This window comes from Lepidochelys kempii, chromosome 3 (assembly GCF_965140265.1).
Source record: "Lepidochelys kempii isolate rLepKem1 chromosome 3, rLepKem1.hap2, whole genome shotgun sequence".
Lineage (NCBI taxonomy): Eukaryota > Metazoa > Chordata > Testudines > Cheloniidae > Lepidochelys > Lepidochelys kempii.
In genome coordinates this window covers 119,756,569-119,773,316 of record NC_133258.1, presented here as the reverse complement: position 1 = coordinate 119,773,316, position 16,748 = coordinate 119,756,569, and the positions used below count along the sequence as shown (strand labels likewise).

The 16,748-nt window shown below is 43.9% G+C and overlaps 1 protein-coding gene across 4 annotated transcripts in view; it reads right to left on the bottom strand.

Annotated features, from left to right (window-relative positions):
- The window catches only part of TULP4 (TUB like protein 4), a 278,219-nt gene that overhangs the window by 121,528 nt on the left and 139,943 nt on the right, over positions 1-16,748 (bottom strand). Inside the window, exons 3-4 of one of the 4 annotated variants that reach the window (XM_073337796.1) lie at positions 10,401-10,513; positions 8,710-8,791 (exon numbers count right to left, since the gene is read on the bottom strand). The exons of the other annotated variants lie outside the window; for them this stretch is intronic. Of the exons in view, the coding sequence (XP_073193897.1) occupies positions 8,710-8,791; positions 10,401-10,444 (126 nt within the window). The 5' untranslated portion in view covers positions 10,445-10,513. The remainder of the gene's footprint in view (positions 1-8,709; positions 8,792-10,400; positions 10,514-16,748) is intronic. 4 annotated transcript variants of the gene reach the window in all.

Below are 16,748 nucleotides of genomic sequence, written 5' to 3'. Positions count from 1 at the left end.
TACTGGACAGCAGTTTCCAGTTCAACTCCTATATTCAAGTGCTAACACTTTGTCCCGCAATTATTCCTTTTACTTGGAGAAAAAAATATTATTGTGCCAGTTGTTGTTCCCCTGAGTTTTTCCTCCTTGAGAATGAATTTCAGCTTACATGAACATTTAAACAAATATGAATAGTATTAATGGCATTAATTTTAAAAAATGGTAATGTTTATAGAGAGTTCTGAAAATACAAGAAGTGCTATATAAGGATGAAATTTTATTAGTTGATTTTCTTCTTTTCCCAGAAGATTGGAAAAAAAAGATTACATTTAACACAGTGATAAAAAAGAAACATCTCATTTTTTAGTATAGTTTAATGCGATCACTAAATTAGACAAGACACCAATACCAACCATGGGCCTAACTCTACTCCAACTGAAATCAACAGCTACACTAGGGGTAGTCAACAGGCGGACTGCAGGCCAAATCAGGACTGCCAGACACTTTTGAATGGACTCACAAATCTTATTATTTACTTGTGGTGGGGGGGTTTTGGGGTTGGTTTTTTTTGGTTGTTTTTTTTATTATTATTTTCCTCTGGAGTCTGGACCTTGACCAAGAAATTTGGACGTTGAGAAAAAATAATTGACTACCTGTGAGCTAGTCCGAGAGGAAGGTTGGCCCAGTGGTTAGGGCACTAACTTGCGAGATCTCAGTTCAATTCCCTGCCACAGATTTTCTGTGTAACCTTGGGCAAGTCAAGTGGTCTCTCTCTCTCTCCCCCCCGCATCAGTTCCCCTTCTGTAAAATGGGGATAATATTACTTTCCTATCTCACAGAGGTGCTGAGAGGAAAAATACATTAAAGATTGTGAGATGCTCAAATACAATATGGTAGCCAGATGACGTATATATGACCACATCTGTAAAACTGTACCATTTAATAGTATTTATACTCAGGCTGTTTTAGTTTTAAAGCAACCTTTGCTGTACCATTTTTCTTTATTTAAAAAAAATCCCAAAGTGCAAGAGTTAAACTTTCCCCATCCCTTAATTTTTCTTCTGCAAACAACTACTATTTATGTGTGTAAGAGCTGTTGGATAGGACCTTTCATTTGCAAACTGAAAATGAATCAAGACATACATAAATAAAACTTTCTAACTACAAGTGTAGGTAAGCTCTGGAATAGGCTTCCAAGGGAGGTTGTGGAATCTCCATCATTGGAGGTTTTTAAGAGCAGGTGAGAGAAGTACCTGTCAGAGATGTCTAAATTTACTTGGGCCTCAGCACAGGGGGCTGGACTTGATGACTTCTCATGGTCCCCTCCAGCACATTTCTATAATTTGACAAATGACATGAAATGAGAGGAGGTGGTATCTGTGCACCACTTTGATGACGAGTGGGACACTGATCTTTTCCCCCTTCTCCTTTTAAAAATCTTCATGCAAATTTAATGCTCATAAAAGGTGCCAGATTGACAGCAAGAGACTAGAGTCACCTGTTTATCCACAGAACAAGCAAAGCATGGGCAGTAGCAATGCAGATTTCCCAGCCAATTTGCCTCAACCACCACCAGAAGTAGCCCTTCCACCATTTAGAAGGGAGATGGTAGTTCAGCCTTCCTGATCATTCAGTCCTTTCTCTTTCTGATGAGGCTGCCAATAAGGGGGAAATTAATACCATTTTTTTATGTGATGTGATCTTTTATTTGCTCTGAAGCTGAACACCACAGCTATCTGTTTTCTAAATAGACTGAGGCTGGGATTTGCAAAGGTGGCTAAAGGAGTTACACATTTGACCCCACATAGAAAGGCAATGGCAGTTGGGTGTCTAACTCCCTTCAGTGCCTTTGAAAACCTCATCTTAAAACACTCTAGGTGGTAGACTTATGGAACTCCTCCAAAGGTAGATTGGTTCTAAGGATTAAGGCCCAGTTTCTCAAAAGGTATTTAGGCTCCTAACTTACACTGAAATCAATGGAAGTTAGGAGTTTAAGTACCTCTGAGGATCTGGGTCCAACTACTTTGTGAATGCTCCTTTAGGAACAGAATGTGCTCATTAAGACTCAGTGTGGTTAAGAAGCCTACTTTAAAATGCCTGTCACTGAATGCACAAAGGCACCTTGGTTTTAAACTGTTTTTCAGGGGGCACATTAAAAGATCTAAAACTTAACAAATCTCCCTACGTGCCATAAGGCACATATTTTTGTATTTAAAAATCTACATACGAAGTCTATTATCCGAAACAGTGAAAGTGCCATAAAATTGTTGTGTGCACCTACAGAACACAGAACGTAACATCTGAAGAGATGTCCTGGAGGTGTACCCAACGCACCCCTAAAAATGGCAAACAGATTTAAGAACAAAAATTCAGTTCCTCTGAATAAGTTAATGTAAGGCCTAGAGTCCCATTTGCAAAGAAAACCCCATCACTGCTTGTTTCACATAGAAACTATTGCACTTAAACTGCAAATACAAACTTTGGACAAAGTATTTTTACAAAATGTATTTGGACAGTTGAGCATCTCGCTCAGGGCTTTGTTCAGGTGTGGAGGTGATATATGAGTTATGAAAATGACAAGACATTCACCTTTGTCTACAAATATTCATTTGAGTAACAATTTCTGCTCAACATTTTAAAGGATTATTAAAGAAGAAATGAGCTAGATGCAAGTCTGAAAGAAATTAAGACATGAACTAAGTTAAAACACCTGACTGAACAAGATCCACATGAGGTCTGCTCCAGTGCAATATTTGGCTATGTCTGTTCTACACAGCTTTTAGTGACACAGCTGTCTCACTACAGCCGTGCCGCTAAAAGGAGCGCAGTGTAGCCACTGTTTGTCGACTCTCCTGATGACAAAAAAATTCTACTGTCGGCAGGAGAGCTTTGAAGGAAGGCTGCCAGTGGCCTCCTTCTCTCCTCCCCTCCAGAGAGGGAAGGATTGGGGTGGGGATGCCGCTGGTGGCTCTCTTTCCTTCATGCCCTACCTTCCTAAGGCTCCCCCATAGTAGAGACAACTCTTTGCTCAATGAACTGTCCTTGGACTCATACAGTACTCATTCCCCATGAGACATACACCTCCACAGCATGGACACTCTGCCCCCCTTGCCCTCATGTCTCCCATGTGTGTACACTGCTTTATCTGTGAGAAAATAGGGAGGCAGTCCTATTGTCCAACTCTCACCAGAAGTGCATGAGCCACCTTCTCAAACCCGAGTAACCTGCAAACAAAATTGATATGAATAAATTGATATGATGAGATGACATTTTAATTTGGATTATTTTTTAAATGCTTTGGCTTTGTCTGTTTGCTCTTTTTTTCTGAATACGCAGAAGATCATCAATACAGAAAGGAGTGCCCAGCACCTCACTGTATGAGGGCAGAATTATAGTTCTGCCTCAGCTACCCTAGGACAAAACTACAGAGAAAAACAGTTATCCTTTCCTACAATGAAGCATTTAGTAACCTTACTGCAGGGGCACAGATGACTTTATTTGAGGGTGCTACAGTTAAAAATAATAAAATAACAGCTGTTTATTATTTTCATGAGTAATTTTGTACCATGATTAAGATTGTCTATTTTTATACAACGAGATAAACTTCTATGAATACAATCTGCACATTTTTTGATGGGCTAAAGACTCCCCAAGTCCCCACTTATCTCCCCCCATATATTGGCTGTATTGGGAAAGGTGCCCTCCTGCTACCATAGTGAGTACCATACACAGTAGTTGTAGGGTGACCAAGTATCTGGTTTTCAACCAGAACACCCGGTCAAAAAAGGATCCCGGTGGCTCCGGTCACGTTGACTGTCCAGTTGGCGGCACCATGCAGCAGTGCTGGCAAGCTCCCTGCTAGCCTCTGCGCTACATGGCTCCCGGGAAGCAGCCAGCATGTCCCCCCTCTGGCTCCTATGCGTAGGGGCAGGCAATGGGCTCTGCATGCTGCTCCCACCCCAAGTGCTGTCCCTGCAGTTCCCATTGGCCGGAAACTGCCGCCAATGGGAGCTGCAGTGACAGCGCCTAAAGACAGGGCAGTGCACAGAGCCGTCTGTCCAGTGCCGCGCCTCCACGTAGGAGCTGGAGTGGGGGACATGCCACTGCTTCCGGGAGCTGCTTGAGGTAAGTGCCGCCCAAAACCTGCACCCCTGAGGCCCCCCAGCTCATGCCCCAACCCCCTTCCCCAGCCCCGATCACCCTCCCACCCTCCGAACCCCTCAGTCCCAGCCCGGAGCACTAAACCACTCATCCCGAACCCCATCCCAGAGCCTGCAGCCCTAGCCGAAGCCCTCACCCCACTTTGTACCCCAACCCCCTGCCCCAGCCCAAATCCCCCTCCCGCCCTCTAAACCCCTCGGTCCCAGCCCAGAGCACCCTCCTACACCCTAAACCCCTCATCCCCGGCCCCACATCAGAGCTCGCACCCCCAGCCAGAGACCTCACCCCTTCTGCCCCCCATCCCCCTGCCCCAGCCCGGAACCCCCTCCCACACTCTGAACCCCTCATTTTCAGCCTCACCCTGGAACCCGCACCCCCAGCCCAGAGCCTGTACCTCCTCCCACACCCCAACCCCCTGCCTCAGCCCGGAGCCCCCTCCCATACTCTGAACCCCTTGGCTCCACTCCCCAGCTCAGAGCCCCCTCATGCACCCCAAACTTCTCATCCCTGTCCCCAACCCAGAGCCCACACCCCCAGCTGGAGCCCTCACCCCCTCCTGCACCCCAGCCCCCTGAAAATGAGTGAGGGAATGTGGGGACAGCAAGTGACAGGGGGAGGGGGGATGGAATGGGTAGGGGCAGAGCCTTTGAGAAGGGATGGGGTATGGGTGGGTCCTCAAGGAGGGGCAGGCGGGGCAAGGGTGTTCGGTTTTGTGCAAGTAGAAAGTTGGCAACCCTAAGTAGCTGGGCAGAGCTGGTGTCTCCTTGAGTGCAAATTACAAGAGCCGAACATTTTCCCACAAACAACAAAAATCAAATTAAAAATCCATAGAATTCTGAGCAAGGTTAAAATAAAACAAAAAAAACACTATGGACCTGATTCTCATTTACACTATATTCTCTTTACCCCATTTTGGCAGAATAAAGGGGCCTTACAACAGGATAAAGTAAGCTCACTTTACAAACTCTACATTTACTCCCAATTTAAGTGACATGCAAAAGGGCCTTAGTGTAAATGAACATCAAGTCTTATACAATCTAAATTAACCCTCCCACTGAAAAGTAGTTTAGCGGTCAGATACATTCTTGTTAAAAGTTTCAAGAAGAAAGGAACCTTCACAACCCTTCAAATTATTGCCTGAAAAAGTGTAGAAAAAATTGCTGGAGAGGGTGTGAATGCAGAGAAATACAGACACCCTACAGCAGAGCTCTATGGATCCTTTTCTGTGTCTCGTTTTCAAAAGTGCTATCAAAAAGACAAAATACTATTTGAAACCAGATCTTAGAGCACTGCAGAGGGATGGACCACTAGCTGATAACATGAAAGCAAAACAAAAAAGTGAGAGGAGACAGCAGAGGCAAACGATTTCTTTAAAACCCACATTCCCACCCAGCATCAGTTACATGAGAACTTTGAATCAGTGTGTTCCTGGAGGCCCTCATTTATTTGGTAAGCACTATCTTATTTTGGAATGTGAGTGTGGCAATGGAATTGTTGGAGAAGGTCAGAGAGGAGAATGTACTGGAAGACTAAACATTTACTCTTCCCCATCCCACACCATTTTGTCTTCCTAATCTGTGGGTTAACCCTTCTGCTCAGATAGACGTATACATAATAGTGGAATATGACACCTGTACTGTTTATATTTAGATGTGCTCAGGGACACCTTGTTAGGTACATTAATAAAAAATAAAGTTAAAATGAAAAATAGATACAAATAAATGTTTGGTTTGCTAGGAACCTTTACAAAGGATCCAGTGTCTAGGCTAGATAAAGTGTCAGTAGGAATGTGCTGGTGTAGCTTGGACTAACAGTAAGACGACAACAGCCCACAACATTTTGCACAATTTGGGTTGCACTCTGAGAAATGACTGACAATATAATGGGGTTCCACATTACCTCTCAATATCCATACAGATCAGCTGTGCTCAGCCCACAAGATAGCTAGCAATTTTCCCAACTGCTAGGTCTTCAAACTCAAATCAGCACTGAGAAAAATCAAGCAGTGCTGTTTCTACCTCTTCCGAGTCCACCCACCCTCAACTGTAGTAAAGATTCTAGAATCAGAACTCAACTGACGATTTTGCTGATGGATGTGCAAGGCGAATTGCAATCTAGCTTGCACTGCCATAGCTATAATGGCTACAATAGCCCTCCAAATAAGACTTATATGGGACTTGATTGTTGCACTGGCCTTGTGTTGGCTCTCTGCACACAGAGGCATTTCACCCCAGTGTGAAACATAATAAAAATTTAATTTTGTCAGTAAACAGATCTGACACCAAAAGTCTAGGAGCAGACATGCTATGCATGAAGGTGCCGTTTTAATACCGTTACTTATCTGCCCATTATCACACTTCAAAACTGGTCATTCAAAGAAAGATTTACCATAATCCAAATTTAAAAATAAATAAATAAAAAGCAGAGATCAGCGCTTTCAAATCTCTTGACATTTCCCACGTTAGAGTTATAACTGTCCAATAATCACATTAGCATGGATCATAAGAGACAGAATGGAGACAAACAGTACACCAAGGTTTTCCACCGTTAGAACTGGGGCTATTTGACTATCCCCAATTCTCAAAGAAATAATAAATTACTGATTAGCCCCATAATGAAGTCTAAGAGGAACTCTAGACCACTCACACTAAGACTGTGGGTCCCCCATCTTTTGGGAGGCTGAACCCAAACTTATGTGCAGCAATGGGGAAAGCTGCCTGCAGTTCTAACTGCTATACAAGAGGTTACGTGAACTCCCTATCAGCCTGCAGCTGTGTGGGCCCCTTCTCAGACCTGGTTTCATGACATCCAGCCAAAGAGGACTGAGGGCAGCTCATTAAGATGCCCGTTCATCGGCAGGCAGAGGGAAGAGGAAGAGTTGGCTCAACCTCCTCCCAGCCTAGAGTGGCAGGGTGGAAAGGGCAGGTGAAGCACAGGTGCACGGGAAGGGAAGCACAGCACTGTCCTACCTCCAGCACCAATGCTTCTAAGGGAAGAGGGGGGGGGGGGGAAGAGGAAAGGGAAAAGCTCAATAAATGGAAGAGGGACCTCGAGGGAAGGGAAACCTGAGAGAGACAGATGGGGACCTCAATGGAAGAGCAGAGAAAGAGATGGGACTCTTATGGGGGAGGAATGTGAAAATGCAAGGAACACGGGAAGTGAGTGACTGAGAGTAAGACAGGGCATGACAGTCTTCATTGCAAAGTCTTCATTGCAAAGTTAACTCAAGTTATAACTTGAGTCAGGTTTCAGAGTAGCAGCCCTATTAGTCTGTATCCGCAAAAAGAACAGGAGTACTTGTGGCACCTTAGAGGCTAACAAATTTATTAGAGTATAAGCTTTCATGGGCCACAGCCCACTTCATCGGAAGCCAGAAGAGGAAGATTGGCAGGGCCAGGGGAGTGCCCAGAGGTTGCCTACTGGAGGGCAGGCCAAGCAGGGAAAATGGCAGGGCGCCTGTCATAAATATAAAGGGAAGGGTAAACCCCTTTAAAATCCCTCCTGGCCAGAGGAAAAACCCTTTCACCTGTAAAGGGTTAAGAAGCTAAAGGTAACCTCGCTGGCACCTGACCAAAATGACCAATGAGGAGACAAGATACTTTCAAAAGCTGGGAGGAGGGAGAGAAACAAAGGGTCTGTGTCTGTCTATATGCTGCTTTTGCCGGGGATAGACCAGGAATGGAGTCTTAGACCTTTTAATAAGTAATCTAGCTAGGTATGTGTTAGATTATGATTTCTTTAAATGGCTGAGAAAAGAATTGTGCTGAATGGAATGACTATTTCTGTCTGTGTGTCTTTTTTGTAACTTAAGGTTTTGCCTAGAGGGATTCTCTATGTTTTGAATCTAATTGCCCTGTAAGGTATCTACCATCCTGATTTTATAGGGGTGATTCCTTTACTTCTATTTCTATTAAAAGTCTTCTTGTAAGAAAACTGAATGCTTTTTCATTGTTCTCAGATCCAACGGTTTGGGTCTGTGGTCACCTATGCAAATTGGTGAGGATTTTTACCAAACCTTTCCCAGGAAGTGGGGTGCAAGGGTTGGGAGGATTTTGGGGGGGAAAGACGTGTCCAAACTACGTTTCCCAGTACAGCCAGTTAGAGTTTGGTGGTGGCAGTGGATATTCCAAGGACAAAGGATAAAATTAATTTGTACCTTGGAGAAGTTTTAACCTAAGATGGTAAAAATAAGCTTAGGAGGTTTTCATGCAGGTCCCCACATCTGTACCCTAGAGTTCAGAGTGGGAGAGGAACCTTGACAGCACCGCTGGCTGTCACCTTTGGCCCCCAACTGGAGCCTCTCCAGTGCATCATCAGGGATTTACAACCTATCCTGAAGAACGATCCCCCACTCTCGCAGGTCTTGGGGGGCGGACCGGTCCTCGCTTGCAGACAGCCCCCCAGCCTGAAGCAAATGCTCACCGCCGGCTGTGCGCCACACAACCAAAACACTGGCCTGGGGGCCTGTCCTTGCAGTGGGGCCCAATGCCAACTCTGTCCACATGTTTATTCGGGTGACGCCGTCATAGGACCTAGTCACGTTAGCCACGCCGTCAGGGGCTTGTTCACCTGCACATCTGCCAGTGTGCTGTACGCCGTCGTGTGCCGGCGATGCCCCTCTGCCATGTTCATTGGCCAGGCTAGACAGTCTCTGTGCGGAAGAATAAATGGACACAGATCTGACATCAGGAATCGTAGCATTCAAAGGCCGGTGGGAGAACACTTCAACCTCTCTGGCCACTCAGTAAAAGATTTAAGGGTGGCAGTTTTGCAACAGAAAGGCTTCAAGGACAGACTGCTGAGCTTGAATTGGTGTGCAAACTAGATACCATTGACTTGGGTTTGAATGGAGACTGGGAATGGCTGGGTCATTACACATATTGAATCTATTTCCTTAAGTTAAGTATCCTCACACCTTCTTGTCAACTGTCTAGATGGGCCATCTTGATTATCACTACAAAAGTTTTTTTCTCCTGCTGATAATGGCTCATCTTAACTAATTAGCCTCTCACAGTTTGTATGGTAACTTCCAACTTATCTGTATGTGTGTGTATATATATATATATATATATATATATATATATATATATATATATATATATATATATATATTATATATATTTTACTATATGTTCCATTCTATGCATCCGATGAAGTGGGCTGTGGCCCATGAAAGCTTATGCTCTAATAAATTTGTTAGTTTCTAAGGTGCCACAAGTACTCCTGTTCTTATAACTTGAGTGTTACTCCTAACTCAGATCCAATCTACATACAAAACCCCTTGAAATGCTGGCAGACCAGATGCCAGCTCTTGCCAAGGCTGCAGGCATTAGCTAAGAACTAACGAACTCACAGCTAGGGGCGAGACCAGTTCACTTATGTTTTAGTGTTGCTCAAACCAGGTACTAGTGTTATAAGAATTTACTCTGTGTTCAGACTCTACAGAATGTTTGTAAATTGCTGCACACATTAATCTTATTTGTAATGTCTGTATTCCATGCTAGAAAGCAATATGTAAGTTTTGCTTTATAACTTTGAACATTTTCCTGTGTCTTTGTTTTATTTTGTTCATTCATCCTCAAAGTCTGTAGGAGGAGCTTCCTTGCATGTAGCATTTCCAAGGTGCAATAGGGCCATTAACCAATCCTTTGTATTGTGATGTTCCTTGATGGCCCATCTGATTTTGATGGTTCTTCCAGAAGGGTTGAGGGGAATCACTTCCCATCTTAGTTTACAAGTAAAGAGCAAATATTTTCATTCTCATTGCTGTTGAACTCACAGGGCCAGCAGCCAGAGACACCAAACTGAAGCCAGAGATCCCCGGGGGCTATCTCCTTCATTGAAACTTTGAATTGATAGATCACGACAACTCTGTCATTTGTAGGATTTACACTGCAAGTTATTTGTGTGCATGTTTGCTTGCTTTAACCAGTAAATAATTCTCTTATTTATTTTTCCTTGTTAATAAACCTTTAGATAGTTTATTACAGAATTGGCTACAAGCATTGTCTTTAGTGTAAGAGCTAGGGTACCAATTGATCTGGGTAAGTGACTGGTCTCTTGCGACTGGAGACAATCTGAATATCGTGTGTGATTTTTGGAGTAAAAATGACCATTTATCATCAGCTCCAGCTTGGTTGGGTAGTAAGATAGACTGGAGAGTCTAAGGGGACTGTCTATGACTCCATGGTGAGACTGTTAGAGTGATTCAGGAGTTCACATTTGCCACTGGCTTGGTGAAATCCAATGATAAAACTTACCCCCAGTTTCGGGTGTCTGCCCTGAAGTCGGCACTCACAGTCATGAGCCACTTCAAACAGTGTGACAGCCCTCATCTCAAGTGTGGTGGTGTTTTCAATTCAAGTTGACTGGGCTGTTATGGGGTACAGGGTAAAGATCGAGTGAGTGCAACTCGTTAACTGCTAACACAACCTGCAGTATGGACACAGGCACATATCCACTCACATACCCTTAATTGTCCAATGCCTTCCCATAATTCCTCCATGTGCCCAGAAAGGACCAACAAGTTCTCCCACAATTCACCAGGAAAGAATTCTTAGAATGGCTCAGCTTACTATAGTACAAATAAGCAGGGGATATGCCCCTAGAAGTCTTAGGGCTACTACATGAGTGAGTGCAGCACCAGTGTGGACACAGTTGCTCGAGTATTACTTTGCAGTGTGTCCACTCTCACTCAAGCTACGCTAACTTGCGAGAAATAAGTCTAGGATAACTTGAGTTAACTTTGCGGAGACAACATACCAGAGACGGGAGTAAAAATGAGAGAAAGAGTGAAAAGGAAGGAGATGCTGCTTTTCAGACAGAGGCAGGGGAATTAAAAAAAAAAAAAAAAAAAAAAAGAAGAGGTTGGAGGTTAAGAAACTGAATAACGGAAAAACAAGAAACAACTTTTTGACTAGTGAAAGCAATTTAAGGACCTTTATTTTATTGTAGTTGCCTGGCAGACATCCTAAATTGTTGTAAGTTTGGGAAAGAAAGGGATGCTTATTTTGAGTACTTATGTTATATTAATGCTGCTCGCTACTCTGGATTCTGCTGTCTGGGCCCCATGGATAACAGTTAGACTTTATAATTTACCTTTTTACTAAATTGCCAAATACCATAAAACTGTTTGTGTCACATACAAGCTTCTCTTTTTTGGTGTGTGTCTGCGTGCACTCCTGCGCTTCTCCACCCCTCACTTTGTCTTCCTGATTTATTCTCTTCTGTTTCTTTTTCTGCAACATCTCCCTAAAAGAAGTTCAGTAGATTTCCTTTGCTTATTTCCATGCTACTCCCTTTACAAGGATGGAACAGGAAGAGGTGAGACGGAGATCCTTCCAAACTGCAGACACAGCAGCAGGGACAAGAGTGGTCACTAGCCTATGTCTACACTGTAACGTAAAGCCCAGAGTTTGAACTCAGGCTCAAGCCTAACCCCCTTCTGTCTACACACAAAACACACTGACCCAGGGCTCAGATACAGGGTCACAGCACCCCATGGGGGTGCAGGGTCCAAGTCTGAATCAAGCCAGAAGCCAGGTTTCAAACCCTATTGCTTGAAGGGAAGGGGTTGGAATGGGGGCTGGGAAGAGGTGGGGCAGGGGCGGGGCAGCAGGTGGGGGTCAGTGATGCAGCCCTCAGGTCAATGTACTAGTCCTCATGTGGCCCTCGTGGTCATTTGAGTTTGAGACCCCTGAACTAGTCCAAAGAATCAGTTCATTAGCCCTCTCAGAAACTTAAGGCCACTAACCTAGCCCAGAAAGCTTTTGCCCACTATGTGTAGATGGTTTCCTTAAATGAATTAAACCTTTAATATGAAAGTGGTCATATGCTTTTAACAATGCCATCTGCTTTTCTCTGCTTGTGTCATAGAGCAGAATAGGTCACATGTCAGATAGGCTATTCATGAGGACGGATGCCATCTAGCTCCGAGTGGGCCTGATCCAGCTTCCATTGACTTAAAAGGAAGTTGGATCAGGCGCTTTCCTAGCAAGATTTGTTAACAATTTGCCACAAAAGAAGGTGAGTAATGTGTTCCCTTGATGTTCCTGAGACTGTAAGCTTTTCAGGGCAAGAATTCTTTTTTTGTGTTTTTGTATAGCACTTAGCACAGTGGGGTCCTGGTCTAAGACTAGGACTCCTACACGCCACCTCAACACAAATTAAAAAAATAAATAAATAAATAATTCATGTAAGGATCCAAGGATGTGGTCCTAGAACTCAGGAGGCCATAGATTGCTGATGCTCCCTTGTCACCACCAAGGGAGATAGCTGAAGCAGCACCTCACTAATCCTGGAAGGCCAGATCCCACAGGAAATCCTATCAGAGTTCCCAACCCCTCCGGCCACCTGATTGGCTCACACCAATTTAAATCTGGAAGTGACTTTGGGTAGGCTCATAGGTGCTGACTCCGTGGGTGCTCCGGGGCTGGAGCACCCATGGGAAAAAAAGCAGCCCCACCGATCAGTTCCTCTCCCTCCCTCCTAGCACCTCCCATCTGCCACGATCAGCTGTTCAGCGGCGTGCAGGTGAGGGGGAGGAGCGGGGGAAGGAAAAGGCAAGGAAGGGGGTAGAACAGGGTGGGAAGAGGCAGGGTGGGGTGGAGCAGGCACGAAAGCTTGGGGGAAGGGGTGGAGTAGGGGCAGGGCCTGGGGCGGAGCAAGGGTCAAGCCCCCACCAGGAACTGGGGAAGTCGGCACCTCTGAGTGGGCTATCTGAGCAACTGTGCAGACTCCTTGCTGCTAATGCTGCCACATTACTAGATCCTGCTCTTGCCTGTCTTGCTCAATCTGCATCCAACCTTGCTCTGGCTCCTAGCTTCTGCCTCGCCCCTGCCCTAACTCCCATCATTCCTCTCCTCCAGCTCCTGCCCTTATGCCTCACTCCTGATCATCAGCTACTGATCCTGGCTCTGATCCCCAGCTCCAACTTCTGAGTCTGACTGGCACCAAAAGACTTCTCTCGTAATTAGACTTTTCTTTCTGTATAGCCCGAAAAGGGTGGACTACAATATGTGACCCAGCCGGAGGGCTGAACCAAAAAAGGACTGACCCCACAGAAAGGAGTTGTAGAAGAAAGGGGGACCATTGGCCCCACCCCTTCCTGACCACTAGCCAGTCACCTTTCACAATACAGTAATGAGAAATGTAAGTTACCTGCATTACTCTTTATAGTCTATGCTATCGTAACAAGTAGTCTCTTCATAATGTTCCCTAGTGTGCTTTAACATAATACTGTTTCAGACAACACTACATTAAAGCACACTAGGGAACCTTTAGTGCACACCAGTACCGTTTACAGAGACCAATTAATGTGCAACACATTAGTGTGCTTTAGAAATCACACCATCGTAGGCCATCTTACTGCTCCATCCATGTAGACAAGCCCTTAGATACAAAGTAACCATTTTTGGTGTAATTCTAGTATTTAATGGATAAACACCTATATCTTTTGCTGTTGTAATAGTATCAGAAGTGTTTTATCAGTTGAAACCTAAAATCAGAGGCCATGCCAAAGTGATACAAATATTATTCAACAATCGGCTAATTAGATCATGACATACAATACCCTAGGGGAATGCCATCTGGCAGATGTTGCAAATGTCATCCTAGCTGTGTTTGACCTGTAATTCTTTGTATACTGTATTCAGAACAAATTCCTACAGGCAGTTCTTCCTCATTTCATATAGACTAAAAATCACACCAATTTCATTACAATTGCAGCTGGTCCAATAACCAGCCCCCGCTATTTTTTCCTAGTTGATTTAACAACCCAACAAGGGTGCTACAATCAAGGGATGCAATCAACTATACATCTAGCAACATAACAGACATGGACTTGACAACTCAGAGAAGCAAAGTACTAACATTATTATTTTGTTTATAACGATAGCACCTAGAGGCCTCAGCCCAGGTCAAGCCCCCATTGTTCTAGACATTGCACAAAAAGAAATAGTAAATGACAGTCCCAGCCCCCAAAGAGCTTACAATGTAAAGTCAATACATACCAGTTTGTTAAAACAAACAATGAGGCTATGAGGGGAGGAAAGCTATTGGTAGGTGTCCTAATAGGATGTTTTAGCCAATAGCAGCTATATGCTCAATGCCTAGGTGAAATAAGCCCCTCAATTAGAAGTAGTAACAGCAACAGGCCATTTGCTGGGCTGTTATTACTTGGCATTTCCTGTACGCATCCCAGAGGGGGTATGTCTATGCATTCTTTCATCATAAGATTTGTAGGTTTTGTAGGCTGTAAAGAATCCTAGAGGTGATACTTCCACCCCTGCTTTCTGGTAGTTCCCAATAGTCCATGTCTTGCTAACAAAAGACCTACTCTTAGCCAAACTACTAGAAACACTTCACCTTTTTTTAATGTGAATATAGTGCGGAAGAAAAGCAATGGATTGACAGCCTTGGTGACTAAAGTCCTCTACTAATCCACTGACAGTAGAAGAAGCTTCATCATGTTGCCCCATGATTGACCCTAACCTGGGTGGACTATTTCAAAGAGGGAAAAAGTAATTATGGGAGACTCCACTGGCCTGCTAACAATACCAAAAACGGTATCAATTACTGTGGTGTGGACATCTGTCTATGAGAAAATGGAGTGAGATCAAACTTGTTTCACACAGGCCACCACAGAGCTACCAACCCAGGTTGTATCTGAACCAAAGAACTAGAGATGAAAGAATCTATATCCAATTTCCAAGCCTCTGAGCCATCTAGACCACGTGTTTTGCTTTGTTAAAAAGTCGTCCTTACAGTTTAGATATTTATGCATCTCCCCACCTCAAAAAACAGAAACTAAGGGAATAGTAAGCAAGTAGTTGCGGCACCAGCGCTAGGAGAGAGCTCTCCCAGTGCCATAAAAATACCCCACCTCCACGAGGGAAATAGCTCCCAGCGCTAGGAGTGTGGCACCCAGCACTGGTGCCCTGTCTACACTGGCACTTTACAGCGCTGAAAGTTACAGCGCTCAGGGGGGTGTTTTTTCATACCCCTGAGCAAGAAAGTTGCAGCGCTGTAAAGTGTGTGTGTGTGTGTGTGTGTGTGTGTGTGTATGTATTTCAGTAAAATCCTATAGGAGATTCTGCTGGGCAAGATATGCAGATATTTTCTGCCTCGAGTCACTGGCTTGTCTACTGAACATCTGGAAAATGAGAAAGACAACCTGCTAAAGGAATTAATTACATTTAAGCAAGTAAGTCCATATCTTGCCTCTCATTATCTCCTGATGCCATTTCCCTCTCTCCTGTCATATGAAAAATCTCAGGACAAATGGCTGTCCTCTCAGACCTTCAGTAAATCAGGAATTAATCTGGACAGATGCAACACAGAAGCAGAGGCAGGTTGCTGCTAGACTGTTCTAAAAGTGAAAATCTATCCCAGTAATGAGAAACTTTGGTTCTATTTTTACACGTCAAAGGTATTTTTTATTTTAAAGATGTCTTTGGCTTGACAACTTATACATCTCTGTCGAATACCTAAAGGCTCTGACTTAAAGGAATATCGTCACCCATTTAAAAACAAGTACATGCCAACATGGAGTTTAAATTGGTTTAGGTACTACACTGACCTCTGAAACGCCCTGCCAATTTTTGTGGTTTTACAACCTATCATTTTCACCTCTTCTCCCACTGCAAAGCCCATCCCCCTAATCTCCAGTAATGGCTTGCTCCCAATATCCATTATTGTTTCTATAAAAAGAACAGGAGTACTTGTGGCACCTTAGAAACTAACAAATTTATTTGAGCATAAGCTTTCGTGGGCTACAGCCCACTTCATCAGATGCATAGAATGGAACATAAAGTAAGAAGGTTTTATATATATATATATATATATACACATACACATATATATACACACACACACACACACACACACACACACACACACACAGAGAGAGAGAACATGAAAAGGTGGAAGTTGCCATACCAACTCTAACAGGCTAATTAATTAAGATGAGCTATTATCAGCAGGAGGAAAAAGAAACTTTTGTAGTGATAATCAAGATGGCCCATTTCAGACTGAACATTTCTTGAAGAGGTCCCCTGACCAGGCAGACTTCCCCCCACTGCAAATCTGTCATCTCTTCCTTCAATTCTGTTTTCTTCCTCATCATATAGCATGATTTCTCCACCATCCATCCATTCCCACGGTCTCTGATGCCTATTTGTTACCTTTAACTCCCTCCTTAAAATCTTTCCCTGTAGGAAAAAAAATTTACCACCAGAAAAATTAGACAATGGAACAAGTTCCTGTGGGAAGCTCTGAAACTGCCATCATTGGAGGTATTTAAAGCTAGTCAGCCAACACAGGTTTGGCTTGGATATAATGAAATCAGCACTTCCATAATGCAGGTGGTGGACTAGATAATCCACAAGAGGTGCTGTCCAACACAAATGGTTCTATAAAGTCCAATTTCAAAAGCAATAAAACCTGTCTGCTGGGATATTTCCTTATCAAGCAATGATGTCAGAACTGCAGAATGGGCTTTCTGACTCTATGTATGTAGGAAGTGAAGTTTGGGATTCTTTGTCCTTTATTAAACTTTGTGTATTTAAATCATGTGATCAATGGCTCCATGTCTAGTTGGCAGCCGGTGT